Source organism: Kogia breviceps, chromosome 11 (assembly GCF_026419965.1).
Source record: "Kogia breviceps isolate mKogBre1 chromosome 11, mKogBre1 haplotype 1, whole genome shotgun sequence".
NCBI lineage: Eukaryota > Metazoa > Chordata > Mammalia > Artiodactyla > Physeteridae > Kogia > Kogia breviceps.
Genome location: NC_081320.1, coordinates 78660981 through 78683125, shown reverse-complemented (window position 1 = coordinate 78683125; position 22145 = coordinate 78660981). Strand labels below are relative to the sequence as shown.

The 22145-nt window shown below is 41.6% G+C and overlaps 1 protein-coding gene across 1 annotated transcript in view; it reads right to left on the bottom strand.

Moving 5' to 3' along the window:
- The window catches only part of SRD5A2 (steroid 5 alpha-reductase 2), a 54609-nt gene extending 37761 nt beyond the window's left edge, over positions 1-16848 (bottom strand). Inside the window, exon 1 of the mRNA XM_059078757.2 lies at positions 16568-16848. Coding sequence (XP_058934740.1) covers positions 16568-16848 — 281 coding nt within the window. The remainder of the gene's footprint in view (positions 1-16567) is intronic.
- Positions 16849-22145: the final 5297 nt, after the last annotated feature.

Below are 22145 nucleotides of genomic sequence, written 5' to 3'. Positions count from 1 at the left end.
TTAATAAACTAGAAAAAGGAGAGCAAATTAAACCCAAAGTAAGAAGAAGGAAGGAAATAATAAAGATCAAATCAGAAAACAAATAGGAAACATAAAAATCAATAGAGAAACTCAACGAAACCAAAATCTGGTTCCTTGAAAATATCAATAAAGTTGATAAAACTCTAGCTAGACAGAGTAGGGGAAAAAGTGAGAAGACATACATTACCATTATCAAGAATGAGAAAGGTGACATCCCCATGTATTCTATACATATTAAAAGGATATTTGTGTATTGATACTTTACCAGGTAACATGACTGCCTTTTAAGGGATCTTCAACATCCTAACTCAAAGGATCAATATGAAAGATGACAATTTCAGAAGTTAGTGATGTCATAGTGGCTTAGTGGGAGAGATCTTACACATTAATGGTGACTTTTCCCTCAAGGCAATGTTTATTTGTAGAAATGTCTTGATCTCTATTGGCATTTAATTGCATGCTCAGTTTGAGAGGTAATTCTTAAAATCTTGTAATGTCAATATTATTTCTTCTATTAGGTATAGTGGGAGTTATGCCATTAAACACTTTGAAAATATTACATAAAAATCTATAAACCACGGATTTCCCTGGTGGCACAATGGTTAAGAATCCGCCTGCCCATGCAGGGGACATGGGTTCAAGCACTAGTCCAGGAAGATCCCACATGCTGCAGAGCAACTAAGTCCGTGCACCACAACTACTGAGCATGCACTCTAGAGCCCATGAGCCACAACTACTGAGCCCATGAGCTTCAACAACTGAAGCCCACATGCCTAGAGCCCATGCTCTGCAACGAGAAGCCACTGCAATGAGAAGCACGTGCACCACAGCGAAGAATAGCCCCCGCTTGCAATAAGAGAAAGCTCGCTCGCAGCAATGAAGACCCAATGCAGACAAAAATAAATTTAAAAATTTATTTTAAAAAAATCTATAAACCAAAAGTATCAGCTATTCACATCACTTTATATTCTAATCATTATCTATATAAATTCATATGTGTTGATATGGACTTATTTAGAGCATATTCATTGTGTGCTATTTTTTAACTAAATGACTTTATATTCTTATTTCCATCATAGATATAGGTCCAAGAAGGTAATATTTTTGAATTATACGTAATATTCAATCGTAGTGATTACAATCAGCCCTTAATAGTAGAGCAGTTAAGTAACTTCCAGTGTTCTACAATTGTGAATAGTAACATTATAACTTTGTGTAAATTGATGTATTTCTTTTGAACTATTTCCCTTGAGTATTCTCCCTAAGTGAAATTCCTGGGGGAAAAAAGTGAACTGCTTTTCAGCTATTGTTAAACATTGCCAGATTAGCTTCACAGAAAGTTTGAACAATTCTCTGTGACACAGGGCCACACATACAACAATTTTTTCAAAGGCCTAACTATAGTTTTTTTTTAATCTTTACTGAGGTATAATTAACAATCAACTGCAGGTATTTAAAGTATGCAATTTGATAAATTTTAAAACCATCATGATATCAAAATAATGAACATATCCATCTCCACCAAAATTTTGCTCATACTCTTCATGATCTCATCCTTCTGTCTCTCCCTTTGTCCCCAGGAAACCACTAATGTACTTCATGTACCATAGGTTAGTTTGAATTTCATAGAATTTTATACAAATTGAGTCATAAAGCATGTACTGGGCTTCCCTGGTGGCGCAGTGGTTAAGAATCCGCCTGTCGGGCTTCCCTGGTGGCGCAGTGGTTCAGAGTCCGCCTACCGATGCAGGGGACATGGGTTCGTGCCCCAGTCCGGGAAGATCCCACATGCTGCAGAGCGGCTAGGCCCATGAGCCACGGCTGCTAAGCCTGCGCGTACAGAGCCTGTGCTCCGCAGCGGGAGAGGCCACAACAGTGAGAGGCCCGCGTACCGCAAAACAAAACAAAACAAAACAAATCCGCCTCTCAATGCAGGGGACACTAGTTCGAGCCCTGGTCCGGGAAGATCCCAAATGCCACAGAGCAACTAAGCCCATGTGTCACAACTACTGAGCCTGTGCTCTAGAGCCCACAAGCCACAACAACTGAGGCTGTGTGCCACAACTACTGAAGCCCACACGCCTAGAGCCCGTGCTCTGCAACAAGAGAAGCCACCACAATGAGAAGCCCACACTCTGCAACGAAGAGTAGCCCCTGCTTGCTGCAACTAGAGAAAGCCTGTGCACAGCAATGAAGACACAATGCAGCCAAAAATAAATAAATAAAAAATAAATAAATTAATTTTTTTTTAAAAAAGCATGCACTATATTTTTTGCTTGGCTTCTTTACCCAGAATAATTATTATGACTTTCATCTTAGTGTAGTTCACATCAATAGTTCACTCATTTTTATTGCTGAGTAGTATTCTATTTTACGGTTATACCACAATTTGTTTACTCATTCACTTTTTTTTTTTTTTTTTTTTGTGGTACGCGGGCCTCTCACTGTTGTGGCCTCTCCCATTGCGGAGCACAGGCTCCGCGGCCATGGCTCACGGGCCCAGCCGCTCCGCAGCATGTGGGATCTTCCCGGACCGGGGCACGAACCCGTGACCCCTGCATCGGCAGGCGGATTCTCAACCACTGCGCCACCAGGGAAGCCCCTACTCATTCACTTTTTGATGGACATTTGGGTTATTACTGGTTTTTGGCTGCTACAAATAAACCTGCTAAAAACACCTGTATAGAAGTCTTTGTGTCGACAACTGTTTTTATTTAGCTTGGAAAAGAGCCAGCAATGGAATGGGTAGGTCACATGGTATGCTTATGTTTAACTTTTTAAGAGACTTCAAAATGTTTTCCAAAGTGGTCGTCATTTTACATTCCTATCAACAATGTATAAGAATTCTAGTCTTCCACATCCTCAATAGCACTTGGTATGTTCAGTCTTTTTATTCTAGCCATGCTAATGGAGGCATAGTAGTATCCCACTGTGGTTTAATTAGCATTTCCCTAATGACTAATGATGTTGAGCATCTTTCCCCATTTTTATTTGCCATTCATATGTTTTCTTTAGCAAAGTGTCTATTCATATCATGAGGTGCAGGAGCAATTTCAGTAGAGAAAGAAAAGTATTTTCAACAAATGGTACTGGAACAATTGGCTATCTATAAGCAAAAGAAAGAACTTTGATTCATATTTCTAACCCTATATAAGAATTAACTCAAAATAGATCATAGACATAAATGTAAAACCTAAAATAATAAACCTTTTATATGAAAACATAAGAAAAAAAACCGTGTGACTTTAGGCAAAGATTTCTTAGATTTAATTGCATGAAAACAAACAGAAATACTGGACTTCATCAAAATTAAAAACCTCTGCTTTTCAAAAGATGGTTAAAGAATGAAAAAGACAAGCCACACAGAGTAGGAGAAATTATTTGCAAAGTATATACCTGGTAAAGAATTTGTATCTAGAATATATAAAGAACTTTCAAACCTCAATAATAAGAAAACAAAGGACCCAAAACACTAGTATTTAGATTTGTTTATCAGATAGGTAACTTTGGGTAAGTAAAGAACATTCACCGGGAGACTGAAGTGAGACCAAGTACTGCTGTTGAAAGAGGACAGATAGAGGCAGGAGAGAGAAACAGAGACTGTACACAGAAAAGCAGTTGGGGATTTTTCATGGTCAAATAGGAAAAATGTCAAAAGCAAATTGCCTTATTTTCTTCACAGTAACTTTTAGGATCAGCCTTGACAACTTGAAGCAAGTAAATGGAAGAATTTTGAAAATGGCCCAGACCTGATTTAAGGCTTGGATAGTAGGATCAGATATTATGGCATAGATACAAAAGATATTTGGTACTGTGGGAAGCAGCCGCATAGCACAGGGAGATTAGCTCGGTGCTTTTTGACCATCTAGAAGCATGGGATAGGGAAGGTGGGAGGGAGATGCAAGAGGGAGGAGATATGGGGATATATGTATATGTATAGCTGATTCACGTTGTTATAAAGCAGAAACTAACACACCATTGTAAAGCAATTATACTCCAATAAAGATGTTAAAAGAAACAAAAGATATTTGGTATAAAAAAGGTATTCTAAGACGGAGTACATATGGCGCACAGGGCAATTTTAAGTCATAGGTCACCACAGACCCCTCTTCCTGACTGAACATCTCATTCCCACCCACATAGACCATCTTTCGAGGACCAGCTAAGTGTTTACTCATCACTCCCCCTCACTCCCACCAATCACTGCAATCAGACAGAGTGCAGTTATTTGTGAAATTGCATTAATAACAGCAATTGTCTCAAGGATAAAATGAGATAACTGATGTAAAACATGTAACATAATTCCTGGAACACCCGGAGCTCAATAAATATTGGTTTCTCCTTCTCATATCCCCCTTCCATAACCAAATGGAAGGCAAATTGCACTGTTGGCGCTGGTTCAGAGGGTTTTAAAATTTAGAGCTCCTATGATGAGTCTCCTTAAAGGCTGCTGGGTTGAGCACAGCAACTTTTTAAACATCTTGAGTCCAGCCTTTAATGTCTCCATTGCCATATGTGGCAAGGAGTCAAAAACCAGAAAGGGAAGTGCCCCAGTTTCCACAACCAAGTTGCCAGGCTCTGGCAAAAATCAACATATAGACAACTTTCATATTCTATCTTGTAACAGAAAACATTAATGTCCTCCCTCCTGCTGGCCAAGGACCCTTCATTTGCGTATACCTCTCCTTGCCTTTCCACCCTCCCTCACTCATTGCTCATCAGGAAAGGAGAAGTAAATTACCCAACTGGTAAATTTGAAAGCAGGACCTCTCAAGGGGTGTGTGCAGCTCAGCCCTTCTTCTGTTCTGCTGTCTTTCCAGAACAGGCATCACTGGGTAAGGCCCACGATATTCAGCCATCGTTGTCGCTGAGTTTTTCTGAGGGACAGTGTTAGGATCCAAAATGGAAGCCATGTTGCCCCAAACCAGCTTTACCACTAATAAGGGTAGTAATTTGTCTCTAGTTGCCTAATTCCTGGATCTGTCTCTCAGTTGATTATGAACTTGGGTGGCGAAGAAGGGTACCATTTATTGGGTTCCCTCAAAACCCACCCACCCATCTGCCCACTATTCCATGCACATTCAAACACAGACAGGCACCAGAGACCTCAGCATGTTCAGTGGCATGACCATGGCCCTCCTTGTGGACCTTCGTCCACATGTCCCTCAATTTGCATTTTTGCACCTGTCCTGGGCCTCTAACACTGACATTGCCACCACCAAACTTTCACACCAGAAAGAGTGTCAGACACAGTATGATGCATTTTCCTGCCTTTCTCCTGGAGGGCAAGCACCAGCTTTGTGTTTCTTTTGTGTGCTCCCCTAGGACCCAGCACAGTTCTGAGCATGTGGAACTCTGATAAAGAATTCGGACACCTAGGTTCAAGTCCCACTCTGCCCCTTCCTCACCATGTAACTTCATACACATCACTTAACCAGCTTGGATCACTGTTCCCTTATCTTGTTTGTTAAGTAACATTAAATTAGATTTAAAATGAGCAAGAAGTTGGACCTTTCTTCAATGTGGTAAAAGTGGTCAAGATCTCTAAATCTTGTTTACCTTTTTGGCAAACATAGCTGTATATGTTTCAGATGTGCTTATGATGTCATCCCGTTTAGAATGTAAACTCCAAGAGTCCTAGTATTTCCCACAAAGGTTCAAATAAAGGACTTGCAACCCAGGAATTCACAGAAAATGCTATTTACTACCAAATTCCTATTTAAATGTAGCAGAAATATTCTAGACTAAGCCCAGTACTTTGCTATAGGATTTAACAAAATTTTATAATAGAATTACCAGGGCACTGAATGTAAAGCTATACCACACATGGTTTTCTTAAGGACAGGCTAGCAAACTATGACCCACAGGCCAAATACAGCCCACTACCTATTTTTGTAAATAAAGTTTTATTGGAATATTACCTCACTCATTTGTCTACATATTGTCTGTGCTGTTTTCATACTACGAGAGCAGAGTTGAGTAGTTGTGACAGAGACTGTATTACTGCAAAGCCTAAAACAGCTACTATCTGGTTTTTCTACAGAAAAAGTTTGCTGACCCCCATTTTAATTGATCCAAATTATGCCTCATGAATGTCCTTAACACATGAATAAGTGACCACAAGAATTCAGTTTATTCTGCCTGGGACTTTCTTCTCAGTGTGTAAGAGCAGAGATTTTTCTAGGTGGTTTACAATGTCCATATTAATCATCATCCTGATTCTCAGCCAATGAGTAATTTCCTTCATGAGGTCTGATTACTTCTGAATATTTGACACATCTGCAGGTACTATGAGATTGGAGAAGCATTGACAGGGCACATGATGAGACTAAAGTTCCAGTGCCCTCTTTGCGCCTAACTGTCTTAACTTTGTGGTGCTCTGCTTCTATAAAATGAGGAGGCTGGACAGATGTGACGTTTCCTTAAATAGAGAATTATGATCCAGTGTGTGAAGTGCCTCATGGAAGGCCACACTGGCTGCTATGAAAACCACACCTTGACTTACAAAAGGAGAAAGAGCACAGAGAAGCCTTCTTGGAGGAAGTGATGCCCGATCTGAGTCTTGAAGCATGGGGAAGAATTCATGCTGCTGGAGAATGAACTGAGTAATCGAGCAAAAAGGCCTCTTATTGAGAGACTGGTTCAAGATGGTGGAGTAGGACATACGTGCACTTCCTCTTGGGAGAGCACTGGAATCACAACTAACTTCTGAACAATCATCGACAGGAAGACACTGGAACCCATCAAAAAAGATAGACCACATCCAAAGACAAAGGAGAAGCCAAAATGAGACGGTAGGAGGGGTGCAATCACAATAAAATCAAATCTCATAATGGCTGTGTGGGTGACTCACAAACTGAAGAACACATACCACAGAAGTCCACCCACTGGAGTAAAGGTTCTGAGCCCCACGTCAAGCATCCCAACCTGGGGGTCAGGCAATGGGAGGAGGAATGCCTAGAGAATCAGACTTTGAAGCCTAGTGGGATTTGATTGCAGGACTTTGACAGGACTGGGGGAAACAGAGACTCCACTCTTGGAGGGCACACACAAAGTAGTGTGTGCACTGGGACCCAGGGAAGGAGCAGTGACCCCATAGGAGACTAAACCAGACCTACCTGAGAGTGCTGGAGGGTCTCCTGCAGAGGTGGGGGGTGGCTGTGGCTCACCATGGGGACAAGGACACTGGCAGCAGAAGTTCTGGGAAGTCTCCTTGGTGTGAGCCCTCCCAGAGTCTGCCATTAGCCCCACCAAAGAGCCCAGGTAGGCTCCAGTGTTGGGTTGCCTCAGGCCAAGCAACCAACAGGGAGGGAACCCAGCCCCACACATCAACAGTCAAGCAGATTAAAGTTTTCCTGAGCTCTGCCCACCAGAGCAACACCCAGCTCTACCCAGCACCAGTCCCTCCCATCAGGATACCTGCACAAGCCTCTCAGATAGCCTCAACCTCCAGAGGACAGACAGAAGAAGCAAGAAGAACTACAATCCTGCAGCCTGTGGAACAAAAACCACATTCACAGAAAGACAGACAAGATAAAAAGGCAGAGGGCTATGTACCACATGAAGGAAAAAGATAAAACCCCAGAAAAACAACTAAATGAAGTAGAGATATGCAACCTTCCAGAAAAAGAATTCATAATAATGATAGTGAAGATGATCCAGGACCTCGGAAAAACAACAGAGGCAAAGATGGAGAGGATGCAAGAAATGTTTAACAAAGACCTAGAAGAATTAAAGAACAAACAAACAGAGATGAACAACACAATAACTGAAATGAAAACTACACTAGAAGGAATCAATAGTAGAATAACTGAGGCAGAGGAACGGAAAAGTGACCTGGAAGACAGAATGGTGGAATTCACTGCTGCAGAACAGAATAACGAAAAAAAGAATGAAAAGAAATGAAAACAACCTAAGAGACCTCTGGGACAACATTAAACGCAACAACACTCACATTATAGGGGTCCCAGAAGGAGAAGAGAGAGAGAAAGGACCCAAGAAAATATCTGAAGAGATTATAAGCAAAAACTTCCCTAACATGGGAAAGGAAATAGCCACCCAAGTCCAGGAAGTACAGCGAGTCCCATACAGGATAAACCCAAGGAGAAACACGCCGAGACACATAGTAATCAAATTGGCAAAAATTAAAGACAAAGAAAAATTATTGAAAGCAGCAAGGGAAAAATGACAAATAACAAACAAGGGAACTCCCATAAGGTTAAAAGCTGACTTCTCAGCAGAAACTCTACAACTCAGAATGGAGTGGCAGATACACTTAAAGTGATGAAAGGGAAGAACCTACAACCAAGATTACTCTACCCAGCAAGTATCACATTCATATTCGATGGAGAAATCAAAAGCTTTACAGACAAGCAAAAGCTAAGAGAAATCAGCACCACCAAACCAGCTCTACAACAAATGCTAAAGAAATTTCTCTAAGTGGGAAACACAAGGGAAGAAAAGGACCTACACAAACAAACCCAAAACAATTAAGAAAATGGTCACAGGAACGTACATATCAATAATTACCTTAAACGTGAATGTAACAATGCTCCAACCAAACGACACAGGCTTGCTGAATGGATACAAAAACAAGACCCATATATATGCTTTCTACAAGAGACCCACTTAAGACCTAGGGACACATTCAGACTGAAAGTGAGGGGATGGAAAAAGATATTCCATGCAAATGGAAATCAAAAGAAAGCTGGAGTAGCAATACTCATATCAGATAAAATAGACTTTAAAATAAAGAATGTTACAAGAGACAAGGAAGGACACTACATAACAATCGAGGGATGAATCCAAGAAGAAGGTATAACAATTATAAATACATATGCACCCAACATAGGAGCACCTCAATACATAAGGCAACTGCTAAAAGCTGTAAAAGAAGAAATAGGGCTTCCCTGGTGGTGCAGTGGTTGAGAATCCACCTGCCGATGCAGGGGACACGCGTTCATGCCCCGGTCTGGGAAGATCCCACATGCTGCGGAGCGGCTGGGCCCATGAGCCATGGCCACTGAGCCTGCGTGTCTGGAGCCTGTGCTCTGCAAAGGGAGAGGCCACAACAGTGAGAGGCCCGCATACCACAAAAACAAAAGAAGAAATAGACAGTAACACAATAAGAGTGGGGGACTTTAACACCTCACTTACAGCAACGGACAGATCATCCAAAATGAAAATAAATAAGGAAACAGAAGCTTTAAATGACACAATAGACCATATAGATTTAATTGATATTTATAGGACATTCCATCCAAAAACAGCAGATTACACTTTCTTCTCAAGTGTGCACGGAACATTCTCCAGGATTGATCATGTCTTGGTTCACAAATCAAGCCTCAGTAAATTGAAGAAAATTGAAATCATATCAAGCACCTTTTCTGACCACAACGCTATGAGACTAGAAATGAATTACTAGGTAAAAAACCTAAAAACCACAAACACTTGGAGGCTAAACACTACATTAGTAAATAACCAAGAGATCACTACAGAAATCTAAGAGGAAATCAAAAAATACCTAGAGACAACTGACAATGAAAACACGACAATCCAAAACCTATGGTATGCAGCAAAAGCAGTTCTAAAGGGAAGTTTATAGCTATACAAGCCTATCTCAAGAAAAAAGAAAAATCTCAAATAAACAATCTAACCTTACACCTAAAGGAACTAGAGAAAGAAGAACAAACAACACCCAAAGTTAGGAGAAAGAAAGAAATCATAAAGATCAGAGCAGAAATTAATGAAATAGAAACAAAGAGAGCAATAGGAAAGATCAATAAAACTAAAAGCTGGTTCTTTGAGAAGATAAACAAACTTGATAAACCATTAGCCAGACTCATCAAGAAAAAAAGGGAGAAGACTCAAATCAATAGAATTAGAAATGAAAAAGGAGATGTAACAACAGACACTGCAGAAATACAGAAGATTATTAGAGATTACTACAAGCAACTGTATGCCAATAAAATGGACAACCTGGAAGAAATGGACAAATTCTTAGAAATGCACAAGCTGCCGAGACTGAACCAGGAAGAAATAGAAAATATGAACAGACCAATCACAAGCACCGAAATTGAAACTGTGATTAAAAATCTTCCAACAAACAGAAGCCCAAGACCATATGGCTTCACAGGCGAATTCTATCAAACATTTAGAGAAGAGCTAACACCTATCCTTCTCAAACTCTTCCAAAAGATAGCAGAGGGAGGAACACTCCCAAACTCATTCTATGAGGCCACCATCACCCTGATACCAAAACCAGACAAAGACGCCACAAAGAAAGAAAACTACAGGCCAGTATCACTGATGAACATAGATGCAAAAATCCTCAACAAAATACTAGCAAACAGAATCCAACAACACATTAAAAGGATCATACACCATGATCAAGTGGGGTTTACTCCAGGAATGCAAGGATTCTTCAATATATGCAAATCAATCAACGTGATATACCGTATCAACAAACTGAAGGAGAAAAACCATATGATCATCTCAATAGATGCAGAGAAAGCCTTTGACAAAATTCAACACCCATTTATGATAAAAAAAAAACCCTGCAGAAAGTAGGCATAGAGGGAACTTTCCTCAATATAATAAAGGCCATATATGACAAACCCACAGCCAGCATTGTTCTCAATGGTGAAAAACTGAAGCCATTTCCACTAAGATCAGGAACAAGACAAGGTTGCCCACTCTCACCACTCTTATTCAACATAGTTTTGGAACTTCTAGCCACACAATCAGAGAAAAAAAAGAAATAAAAGGAATCCAAATAGGAAAAGAAGAAGTAAAGCTGTCACTGTTTGCACATGTCGTGATACTATACATAGAGAATCCGAAGGATGCTACCAGAAAACTACTAGAGCTAATCAATGAATTGGTAAAGTAACAGGATACAAAATTAATGAACAGAAATCTCTGGCATTCTTACACACTAATGATGAAAAATCTGAGAGCGAAATTTAAAAAACACTCCCATTTACCACTGCAACAAAAAGAATAAAATATCTAGGAATAAACCTACCTAAGGAGACAAAAGGCCTGTATGCAGAAAATTATAAGATACTGATGAAAGAAATTAAAGATGACACAAATAGATGGAGAGATATACCATGTTCTTGGATTGGAAGAATCAATATTGTGAAAATGAGTATACTACCCAAAGCAATCTACAGATTCAATGCAATAGCTATTAAATTGCTAATGGCATTTTTTTACAGAACTAGCACAAAAAAATCTTAAAATTTGTATGTAGACCAAAAAGACTCCAAATAGCCAAAGCAGTCTTGAGGGAAAAAAATGGAGCTGGAGGAATCAGACTCCCTGACTTCAGAATATATTACAAAGCTACATTCATCAAGAAAATATGGTACACAACACAAAAAACAGAAATATAGACCAATGGAACAGGATAGAAAGCCCAGAGATAAACCCACGCACCTATGGGCAACTAGTCTATGACAAACGAGGCAAGGATATACAATGGAGAAAAGACAGTGTCTTCAATAAGTGGTGCAGGGAAAACTGGACAGCTACATGTAAAAGAATGAAATTAGAACACTCCCTAACACCATACACAAAAATAAACTCAAAATGGATTAGAGACCTAAATGTAAGACCAGACACTATAAAACTCTTAGAGGAAAACATAGGAAGAACACTCTTTGACATAAATCACAGCAAGATCTTTTTTGATCCACCTCCTAGAGTAATAGAATAAAAAACAAAAATAAACAAATGGGACCTAATGAAACTTAAGAGCTTTTGTAAAGCAAAGGAAACTACAAAGAAGATGAAAAGACAAGCCTCAGAATGGGAGAAAATATTTGCAAATGAATCATTGGACAAAGGATTAATCTCCAAAATATATAAACAGCTCATGCAGCTCAATATTAAGAAAACAAACAACCCAATCCAAAAATGGGCAGAAGACCTAAATAGACATTTCTCCGAAGAAGACAGATGGCCAAGAAGTACATGAAAAGCTGCTCAACATCACTAATTATTAGAGAAATGCAAACCAAAACTACAAGTTGTCACCTCACACCAGTTAGAATGGGCGTCATCAGAAAATCTACAAACAACAAATGCTGGAGATGGTGTGGAGAAAAGGGAACCCTGTTGTACTGTTGGCAGGCATGTAAATTGATACAGCCACTATGTAGAACAGTATGGATGTTCCTTAAATAACTAAAAATAGAAGGAAGTATCATATCACACAGCCAACCCACTACTGGGCATATACTCAGAGAAAACCATAATTCAAAAAGACATATGCACACCAATATTCATTGCAGCACCATGTACAATAGCCAGGTCATGGAAGCAATCTAAATGCCCATCAATGGACAAATGGATAAATAAGATGTGGTACATATATACAATGGAATATTACTCAGCCATAAAAAGGAACGTAATTGGCTATTTGTAGAGACGTGGATGGATCTAGAGACTGTCGTACAGAATGAAGTATGTCAGAAAGAGAAAAACAAATATCGTATATTAACGCATATATGTGGAACCTAGAAAAATGGTACAGATGAACCTGTTTGTAGGGCAGAAATAGAGACACAGATGTAGAGAACAAACGCATGGACACCAAGGGGGGGAAAGTGGTGGAGGGGTGGTGGTGTGATGAATTGGGAGATTGGGATTGACATATATACACTGATATGTATAAAATGGATAACTAATAATAACCTGCTGTATAAAAAAATAAATAAAATAAAATTCAAAGAAAGAAAAAAAAGGCCTCCCATTTAAGCCATCATTTTATTTGGCTGAATAGAAAATGTCATTTTCAGCATCTAAACCCCAGAAAAGTTCTTTCCAAATTCAAACAGACTCTAATGTGTGCATTGCCCTCTGCTTCTGCATGTGCATCAAGGAAGGTCACACTGCCAGCAACTTTTTACAGAATAGTCACCTTTATTTGAAAAGAGAGTTTTCTTTTTCATCTAAATACCAAGGTCACACCCAAGTCTTGAAAAAACATAAGCTTCCACAGGCATAGGTGTGATGACCACTGCATGAGACACCAAGGCATCTTGAGAAAACGATCAATCAGAGAGTCAGGGCAAAGGATCATTCCAGGCCATAGTCAAGGTCAACAAGAGGTGAGATAACTCTGACTTCAAACAACTCTAGATGTGGGATTAGGCAACATGCTTACACAGCAGTCATTTTCATGTAGCTAAACCAACCAAATATCCACAACAATAGATTCTGAAGGGAAGAGAATGATCTGAGTTGACCTAGCCATGCAATCTCAGCAATGATTCCTAAGTAATTGCTAGCCCTCCCACAATTCTGACTGCCTGTACTGATGTCAGAAGTAGAGTTCACTCATGCATTCAACAAATTTTAGTGAGTACCAAATATGTACTGGCACTTTTCTATACACTGAGGACACAGCCATGAAAAACTGAGATAAAAATCCTTGCCCTTGTGGGACTCCCATTCTAGCATGTCACGCTTGTATGGAGAAAAGTGCAAAGAGTTTCACCTTCTATCCAATGGGACACATTGCTTTTCTGAATAGCCCCCAAGGGACATTTTGCAAAAGAGTCTAAGCCACAGCTCAGCCAGCTTTCTCCTGAATGCCTGTTCCTCCATCGTATTCTCTGTGTCATAGCTACGCACAGCACAGGGTAAAGCCAAGGCAGCCTGGAGCTTTTTCCTTAATGTGCCCTCACTATCAAGCCTAATGACTCCTATAACCTCAAGGCAAAAATGCTCATAACTTTGAACCACTTCTGGGAATCCTGGCTAAGAGAATAGTGGTGACTTCTGAAAAAAATTTAGGTGCAAAAAGGTATATTACAACCTTATTTAACCTTATTTAGCCAAAATAAAAAGACAAATTAAATGTCCAATTTAATATAAATTATATTTTTTAAATATTAAAATTATCAAAAAACTATAGATTAATGGATAAATTATTTTTAGATGAAATAACAAGCAGCCACTAAGATGATATTTACAAAGATTCTATGATAATATGGAAAAATATTTATTATAGACAGTTATCAAGCAGAATTAAAACCTACATATATTCAATATAGCAAGCATGTATAAAAATTGACCAAGAAAAATTAGAACCTTGATGGAAATGTTCCAAAACATTAACAATTAATGTACTTAAGTGTTGAAACTATGGGAATTTTTCTACTTTTGTACTTTTCATTTTTTCTTTAGTAAACATTCATTATTTTTATAATTAAAAAATAATTTTAAGCCTAAATATAGTTTTTAAAAGGCAAGAACAAGACAGCAAGAACAAATATAAAACAGTTTATCATGGTAGCGAAGAGCCTGAGATCTGGATTCAGATTCCCTGGGTCTGAACCCTGGCTCCCTGGTTACTTTGTGACCTTGGGCAAGTTATTTAAGCTTTTCTCGCCCCAGTTTCCCACCTGCAAAATGGAAGTGGTAATAGTGCTTCCTCAATGGGCTGGTATGAGGATTAGCAGATAACTCACATAGTGTTTAGCACAAAGCGTAACCCCTTGTAAGCGCTCAAAATGATAATAGATTCAACAGTCCAGTGGCCAAAGAGAAAGAGTTCACACAAAGGGAATGGTGGACAAACATCACATTTTCATTCCTTAGGGACAACTCACTCACTGTGAGTTGTGTTTTCTGTGGGGAATTTTCCCTCAGGCAGAATCAATCCCCAAATCCTCTAAATTTTACATTTTATATTTTCCCCTGAAGAAGGTGAACGGTATGTTGATAATTCATTTTATGAGTAATTACTTCCTTGGTTTTTTAAATGTAGTTGTCATAATTTATTAAGGCAAAGTACCTTTTGGCTTTAAAAACAAGTCTAAAACTTATGTTAACAGGATTGTCAGAAAGCACTAATCAAGACTGTAAGATGAAATGAACTCATAAAAATATTGTTTATGGTGCTAACAGACAGTAGTTAATTAGAAGTTAAAAGTAATTGCCTGATAAAATCACATTTTTCTGTCAAATGTCTTTTCCAAAAACAGTGAAATCAAAAGCTGGTCTCTTATCTCCTACACCCAACATCCTTCTTTCTGTGCAAATTAAACCACCTAAATCTGGATAAAATAAAATGGTTAGTAAATAGCCCCAGAAAGGACACCCATTTATGAAATGGTTGCTTGGCAATAATTATTAAAAGAGAATCCAGTTAAAAATGCATAAATATTAAATCTTGACCAATAAAAAAGATCCAGAGAATAGGAAGGGATTATATGGAAAGAGAGGTTAAAACTTGTTTCTCTACACTTCCTTTTCCCAAAATGAGGCATCCATCACTTTTCCCTTATGATCCTTATGAGAGAGGATCATGCCTTTCAGCTTCCAGAGGAATTCTTTACCCTAATTTCTAATCTAGATTTCCTTGATTTTTTTTTACCCCATAAATTCTCTACGCAAAATAAGGCTGTGCCTCTGTTCCAGTTCTTGATTTGGTTTGGCAACTTCTCTGTCCATGGCTTCTGTTTTCTCCTTGCAGAGTATCCGCCTGCTTCACATGGTGGAAAGGTCTTAAACCATGGAGTTTCACAGGCTTAGATTTGAATTTGGCTGGGCACTAGCTGTATCATCTTCAGTCACTTAAACTTACACAGCCTCAGTTCCTTTGTCTATAAAGTGGGCACAGTAAATACATATCTCACAAGGTTACAATGGGGCTACATGGGACGACAGAAGGTAAATGACTAGGCATGGTAGGCAACTGAATCTTGCGCTCTTCTCTTCCCCTATGAGTCTCTTTTGAACATCTATTCTCCGAATCCTGAAAGCCCTTGGTTTCTTTCCTGTCTTTCCTTCTCAGAGCAGAAGGTAAAGTTCTCCCGAATTTGGGATTTTTAATTCAGAAGAACATTTGAGCTCTAAGTTAACTTCAACCCATCCACACTTTAGTGCCAGGGGAACTTGAAACGAGCTGGTGGTGAACGCGGTCCCTTTTCGGTGGGTCCTGAGAAGTGGGACTCTTGCTCAGGTCAGTGGGTTCCCATCACGTTCTCTTTCTCATCGTTGAAGTCCAGGGTCTGGGTCTGCCCATCTCCTTGCGGAGATACGTTGATCCAGTCCCTCTGAGCCAAGTTTCCTTCGGGAGATGCCAATACTTAAGACTCCCTCAAGATCTCAGAACCAGCCCGCCCCCACCCTGCAAAGGAAAGGTGAAGGAAGAAGGAGAAGGGGTGGTGGGCAAGACGCCACAGGTGACGCGGGACGGCGCGGAGTTGGAGAGGTAACTGAGCCAAGAGCTCTGCCCAGCTTGAGCTTTCCAGCTTGCCTCCCGCCCCGCTCCACCGCTTTCCCCGGAGCAGTCCAAGGATTCGAAGCGGACCCGAGACGCGCGCGGGGCCGTGGAGAGTGAAGGCGGCGTCTGCCCGCGATCGCTCCTCCACTAGCCCGCGTCTGGCCCGCAGCCCCGGCCCAGCCAGGTGCTCCCCTCGCGCCGCACTCCGTGCTCCTTGCAGCGGCTCGCGCCGCGCGCTGCGCTCCTGGACGCCGGGAGCCTGGCAGTGCGCTGCGCTCCGCACCCTCAAGGTGAAAACGCTACCTGTGGAAGTAATGTGCGCAGAAGAGGCCCAGAAGCACAGTCGCAGGCTGGCCGAAGAGAGGACGGGGCTGCCCGGCGAGGATCCCCGCGGGCACCGCGAAGGAGGGCAGCTCCTGCAGGAACCAGGCGGCGCGGGCGGACAGGCGGGTAGCCACGGGCATCCGGCTCTCCGTGTACTTCCCGTAGCCGGCGGGCTCCGCGAGGCACAGAACCAGTGCCCCCAGGACGGCCAAAGTGGCGCTGCCTGCCAGCACCGGACTCTCCCGGCAGCGAACGGACATTGCGCCCTGTTCCCCGCTGGTGGCCGCTGCCAGCGCAGAAGAGAGCGCGGCCCCCGCCGCCCCTTTATGGAGAGCTAGACGCCACCCCGTGTCCGCCCCTTCGGCCTTGGCTCCCGCCCCTCCATCCTACCTCCCATCTCAGTGCGGCCAGCCCTGGCTAGGCTCAGCAGCGATGCCCCTTTTGCAGGGCTGGCACTTCGGAAAGCAACCAGGCGGAGAGTGGATGAAGGCTTCCGCGGAGCCAACTTCGTGTCCTGCGCCCTTCCTTTAGCCCATATTCGCGCCTTCGCCCGCGTGTCCGCCCCTCTCCACAGCCTGCCACTGTTCTCTCCTTCTAAATGCCCTTTGAAGATCTGTTCTCCACCCATCAACCTCTGATGCTGCAACTTCTGGGACTAGGAAATAGAAAACTACAGGTACGACTTGGCCAGGGTAGTTCTCCCGCCCAAACACACACCCTCTGCGTGGTCGCCACGCAGTCCCCACCCTCTGACCATCCGCAGCCAGAATCTCCCCAACCCCTCCGGTTCCCTGTGCTCCTTCACTCTCCGCCAGCTTCTACTCAACCCTGAATCCTTCCTTCGACCCTGGGCCCAGCCTCCAGCCACTTCCCGCGTCCCCCAGGCCGTCTGCGCTAGGGCGCTGCTCTCCTTGGCCACTTTCGGCATTAGTGGCCCCTCCGCACTACCTCGCCCCCAGGCAGATACCAGCCTCACCCCACCTCGCCCCCAGGCAAGTACCAGCCTCTCCCCATCCTTATTTCCTCCGCTTTCTCTCTGCTTTGAAGAGATGAGTCGACTGAGCCTGGGCGTGGAAGCACGGACTTCGACCCTGAGTAGTGATCCTGTCTGTCTGCCCTAGCCTCTCCTCTTCCCCGGGATTTCCCGAGCTGGCCCAGATTCAGACTCATGTCTAGAGCTTCAGCCGCAGGACGCGCGCTCTCCCATCTCCTGGAGCGGATGAACCGAGTTCCATATGATGTTGCCCTTCGAAGTGCAGCTGGGCTCTAGAACACCTAAGCCGCGGTTCTTTCTCTCTCCCTTCTATTTGCTGCCCTCCTGTCATTCTTCACCCCCTCGTTCATTATCTGTTTCCTCTTCCCTTCTCTGATTCAGTATCCAGACTTCCTTAACTGCCTTCTTCATATATCTTGTACCCCTTTTTTCCTCTTCTTTCTTTAATCTAGTTTCCTTCTCCCAGGTTGGCCTCCTTTTCCCACCTGCTGTTTGCTTCCTCGTCTTCTTGTCCCACCTCCCTTGATTGCTTTAATTTTCTTCTCTTGTCCCTACTTCAGGGTTCACCCATCTTTCCCTTGCTCTCCCTCCCCCTTCTTGGGCGCTTTCTTCATCCTTCGCCCTTTGCTCCCACTAACTGCCGCTCAGGAGACCCACTCAGTATTACTCCATCCACTCCTGCCCTGTCCTACTGGCTATTCCAATGAAAGGTACATAGTGTTTCATCTGCCCAGTTTGAGGTTGTTTCCTGATTCCTGGGACACGGTGGTGTATGGTGACGCCCTCTGCTTGCTTAAGAGGTATTCACCACTTTCCTGTTGGGTTAAAAACTAAATTGTAAATAGGCTTCAGTTTTCAGTTGACCACCCTGTAGGAACCACCCATATTGGCTGAAGCACTCTCCATGGAGTGGCCAGGCTCAGCTCTCACAGCTACCTAGAGCTGTATTTGCACTGGCTTTCCAGATCCAGTCCCAGATTCCTTATTTACTACTTGCTAGTTGAGAACACCCAAATCTAGATCTCCAGCAAAGACTGGAGCTTCTCATCTGCGTTTCCTCCCTGCTTCTCCTCCACCCACACCCAGATCCTCCCTGTGTGTTCTTGGTTACCTCTTCTCTGTCCAAAATAGCCATAGCCTCCCTGGGAGGCTGGCTTGCAGACTCAGGAAATTCTAGATTTCTTTTTTCTTTTTTTTAAGATTTTTTTGTTGTGGACCATTTCTAAAGTTTTTACTGAATTTGTTACAATATTGCTTCTTTTATTTTATGTTTTGGTTTTTGGCCATGAGGCATGTGGGATCTTAGCTCCCAGACCAGGGATTGAACCCACACCCCCTGCATTGGAAGGTGAAGTCTTAACCACTGGACTGCCAGGGAAGTCCCTATATTTCTTGATAACATACAGTATCAGGATAATAGGCAGTGTGACATTTCAAACCCAACTTGATGGAATACTTTTTTTTTTAATGAAATTTCTCCTGTCTCAATTCTCTCCTCTCTTTTCTTACAACTTTGCCCAATTCTGGTCCTCATCATCTTTTTTTCACTACTGTATCAGTTAGCTTTTGCTGCATAACAAACTACCCTAAAAGTCAGTTATCTTCAGATTATGCATCTGAGTCAGCTGGAGGTCAGCTGTCCTAGGCTAGGTTTGGCTGATCTTGACTATGCTCACTCATTCATCTGTTGAGCAACTGAGAGGCCTGCTCCAGGCTGGGTTTGGATGGAGAACCTTAGCTGAGACAGCTCTGTCCCACATGGCTATGGTCCTAGCGTAAGTGAGCTAGCCCCACCATATCTATACAGTCTCAATAACAGAAGCACAAGAGGACAAGAAACACAAAAGACCTCTTGAGGCTCAGGCCAAGAACTAGTACACTCTTACTTTGTACTTTTTCCATTGTCCAAATCAAGTCACATTGTGGATTCCAGAGTCAGAATAGGAAAGTATTGCAAAGTTACATGGCAAAGGACAGGGATACAGGGAAAGGTAGAGAATTGGAACCAGTAATGCAACTGCTCTGAATTACATGCATAAAGAAAGTGCTCAGATTGGAAATATACAACTTGATTGATTTGCACAACCTGAACACATTCTTGCAATGAGCACCTAAGTCAAGAAACTGATTGCTAGCATACCAGAAGCTCCCCTCAGGCCTCCTTACATCCCCTCCCAGAATAACCACCACCCTGACTTCTGACATCATAATTAGTTATGCCAGCTTTTGAACTTTACATAATATAATCATACAGTATTTACTTTTTATGTGTTTTAATGGTACTGGAAATTTATTTTAATCAGTATGGTGAGGCATGCAGACATGGAAATGACCATCATGAAGGAAGTTTATACTCACAGATCCCCAGAAACGGGAGACACAGCAAGCCACACAAGACCACACAGGGAAGAATCAGGATCAGTCAGTAGGCAGAGAGAGTGACAGGAAATCATGGACAAGAGCTTTATTGTGGTTTCTGCAGGAAGGAATGGACAAGGTAAGGTAAGCAGACTTAGGATTGACTAATTTGAATATTTTCAGTAGGTTGTTGGTTGTAAGGGCTATTTCTAGTTGTCTGGTACCTGGCACTGGATTAAGGCAGGCGAATAGTGGTCCAGAGTATAAGAGCTTGATGTAAGAGATGATTGGGGTATGGTTGGTGTGTGAGTGTGTGTGTGTGTGTGTGTGTGTGTGTGTGTGTGTGTGTGTGTGTGTGTCAGAGAGAGAAAGAGATCACCTGGGAAATTCAGTACTGATCCCAGAAGGTCATGCTTTAGTGTTAGGAATAATTTATTTTTAGAGTGAAGACTACCTTCCTAACAAAATATTCAATCAATCCCCCTAAAAGATCAAGATGATTCACAAGTAATTTAACAATGTCCAACACTCTTTAAAGGAAGACAATTACATACAGACAAGTACCAATGTAGCCTTCACAATATCCAACATCCCCCAAGTTACTAGACATGTTGTATTGACTTCTGACACCAACTACTTAAGTTGAGCCAAACTTCACAGATTTAGGACACAGTCCTCCACAAGACTGCCCTCACTTCAGATGCAAGTAACTTCAGGGGTCTCCAGGCCACACATACTTCTGAACAGCTCACTAGAAATATGAGGGTTCCCACCAAACCTTCAGGTTCAATAATTCTGTAGAGCAACTCACAGAACTCAGGAAAGTAATATATTGATGATTACAGCTTTACTATAGCAAAAAGACATAAATCAAAGCTAGCCAAAAGAAGAGATTAGGTCAAGGGGGGGTCCCAAACATGAAGTTTTCTTGTCCTCTCCCCATGGAGTCAGGATCCACTACCTTCTCAGCACATGAATGTGTGACAATTGCAGTGGCTTGCCTACCAGGAAAGCTCATCCAAGCTTCAGTGTCCATATTTTTTATTAAGGTTTCATTCACAATTGATTGATCACCAGCTATGTGACTGAACTCAATCTCCAGCCCTGCTCTGCTCCTCAGAGGTCAGGCTGATATCACGTGGCTCAAGTCCCAACCCTCTAATCACATAGTTGGTCATTCTGGCATGGCCAGCCCCCATTCTGAGTCATCTACTTAGTATAAACTATTAGGGCCCCCATGAACAGCAAAGATACTCCTATCACTAAGGAAATTCCAAGGATTTAGGGGCCACTTCCAAGAACTGGGGAAAGGGCCAACCAAATTCTTTATCCCAAGGGTTTACAAGCTATCCCCAAGGAAGTGGCACAAAGACCAGACCTCTCTTTGGATAAATTTAATTCTTCACTACACATCAAGAAGCAAAAAAATGTGTCACATAACCAAGAGGAAAATCGGTCAATAGAAACAGACCTGGAAATGACAGAGATGCTGGATTAACAGACAAATACTCTAAAATACCTATTTTAAGTATACTCAATATGCTTAAGGATTTTTAAAATTAACATAATGAGATAAATGGAAAATATAAGAATGGAACTTACAACAATGAAAAAGTTTGAAGTGAAAAATTTCCTGGATGTGAATAATAATAGGCTAGACATTTCACAAGAAAAGATTAGTAAATTTGAAGACATCATAATAAAAATAATCTAAAAGAATTATGAGATTTCTCACAGAGAAAAATGAGATTGGGGTTGTAGGGGGAGGAACAAATGAATAGGGATTCAGTGACCTGTTGGACAATATCAAAAAGTCTAACAATAGATAGACTCCCATAAAAAAAAAAGGAAGAGTGACAAAAAAAAAATGAAGAAATAATATTTGAAGACTTTCCAGATTTGATGAGAACTCCATCTTATAAATTCAAGAACCTTGATAAACCTCAAGCAAGATAAACACACACACTCAAATCACACCAAGGTATTTCAAAACCAAACTGCTGAGAACCAGTGATAAAAGGGAAAATCTTAAGTAGCCAGAAAAAAAGACGTAGAAGAACAAAGGCAATAAGTACAACAGATTTCTCAGAAAATATGTAAGCCAGAAGACGATGAAATATTTAAAATGCTGCAAGAAAAAGTTTTTCAACCAAGAATCTCATATCCATTGAAAATATCCTTCATTTTTATGAAGGTAAGGAGATT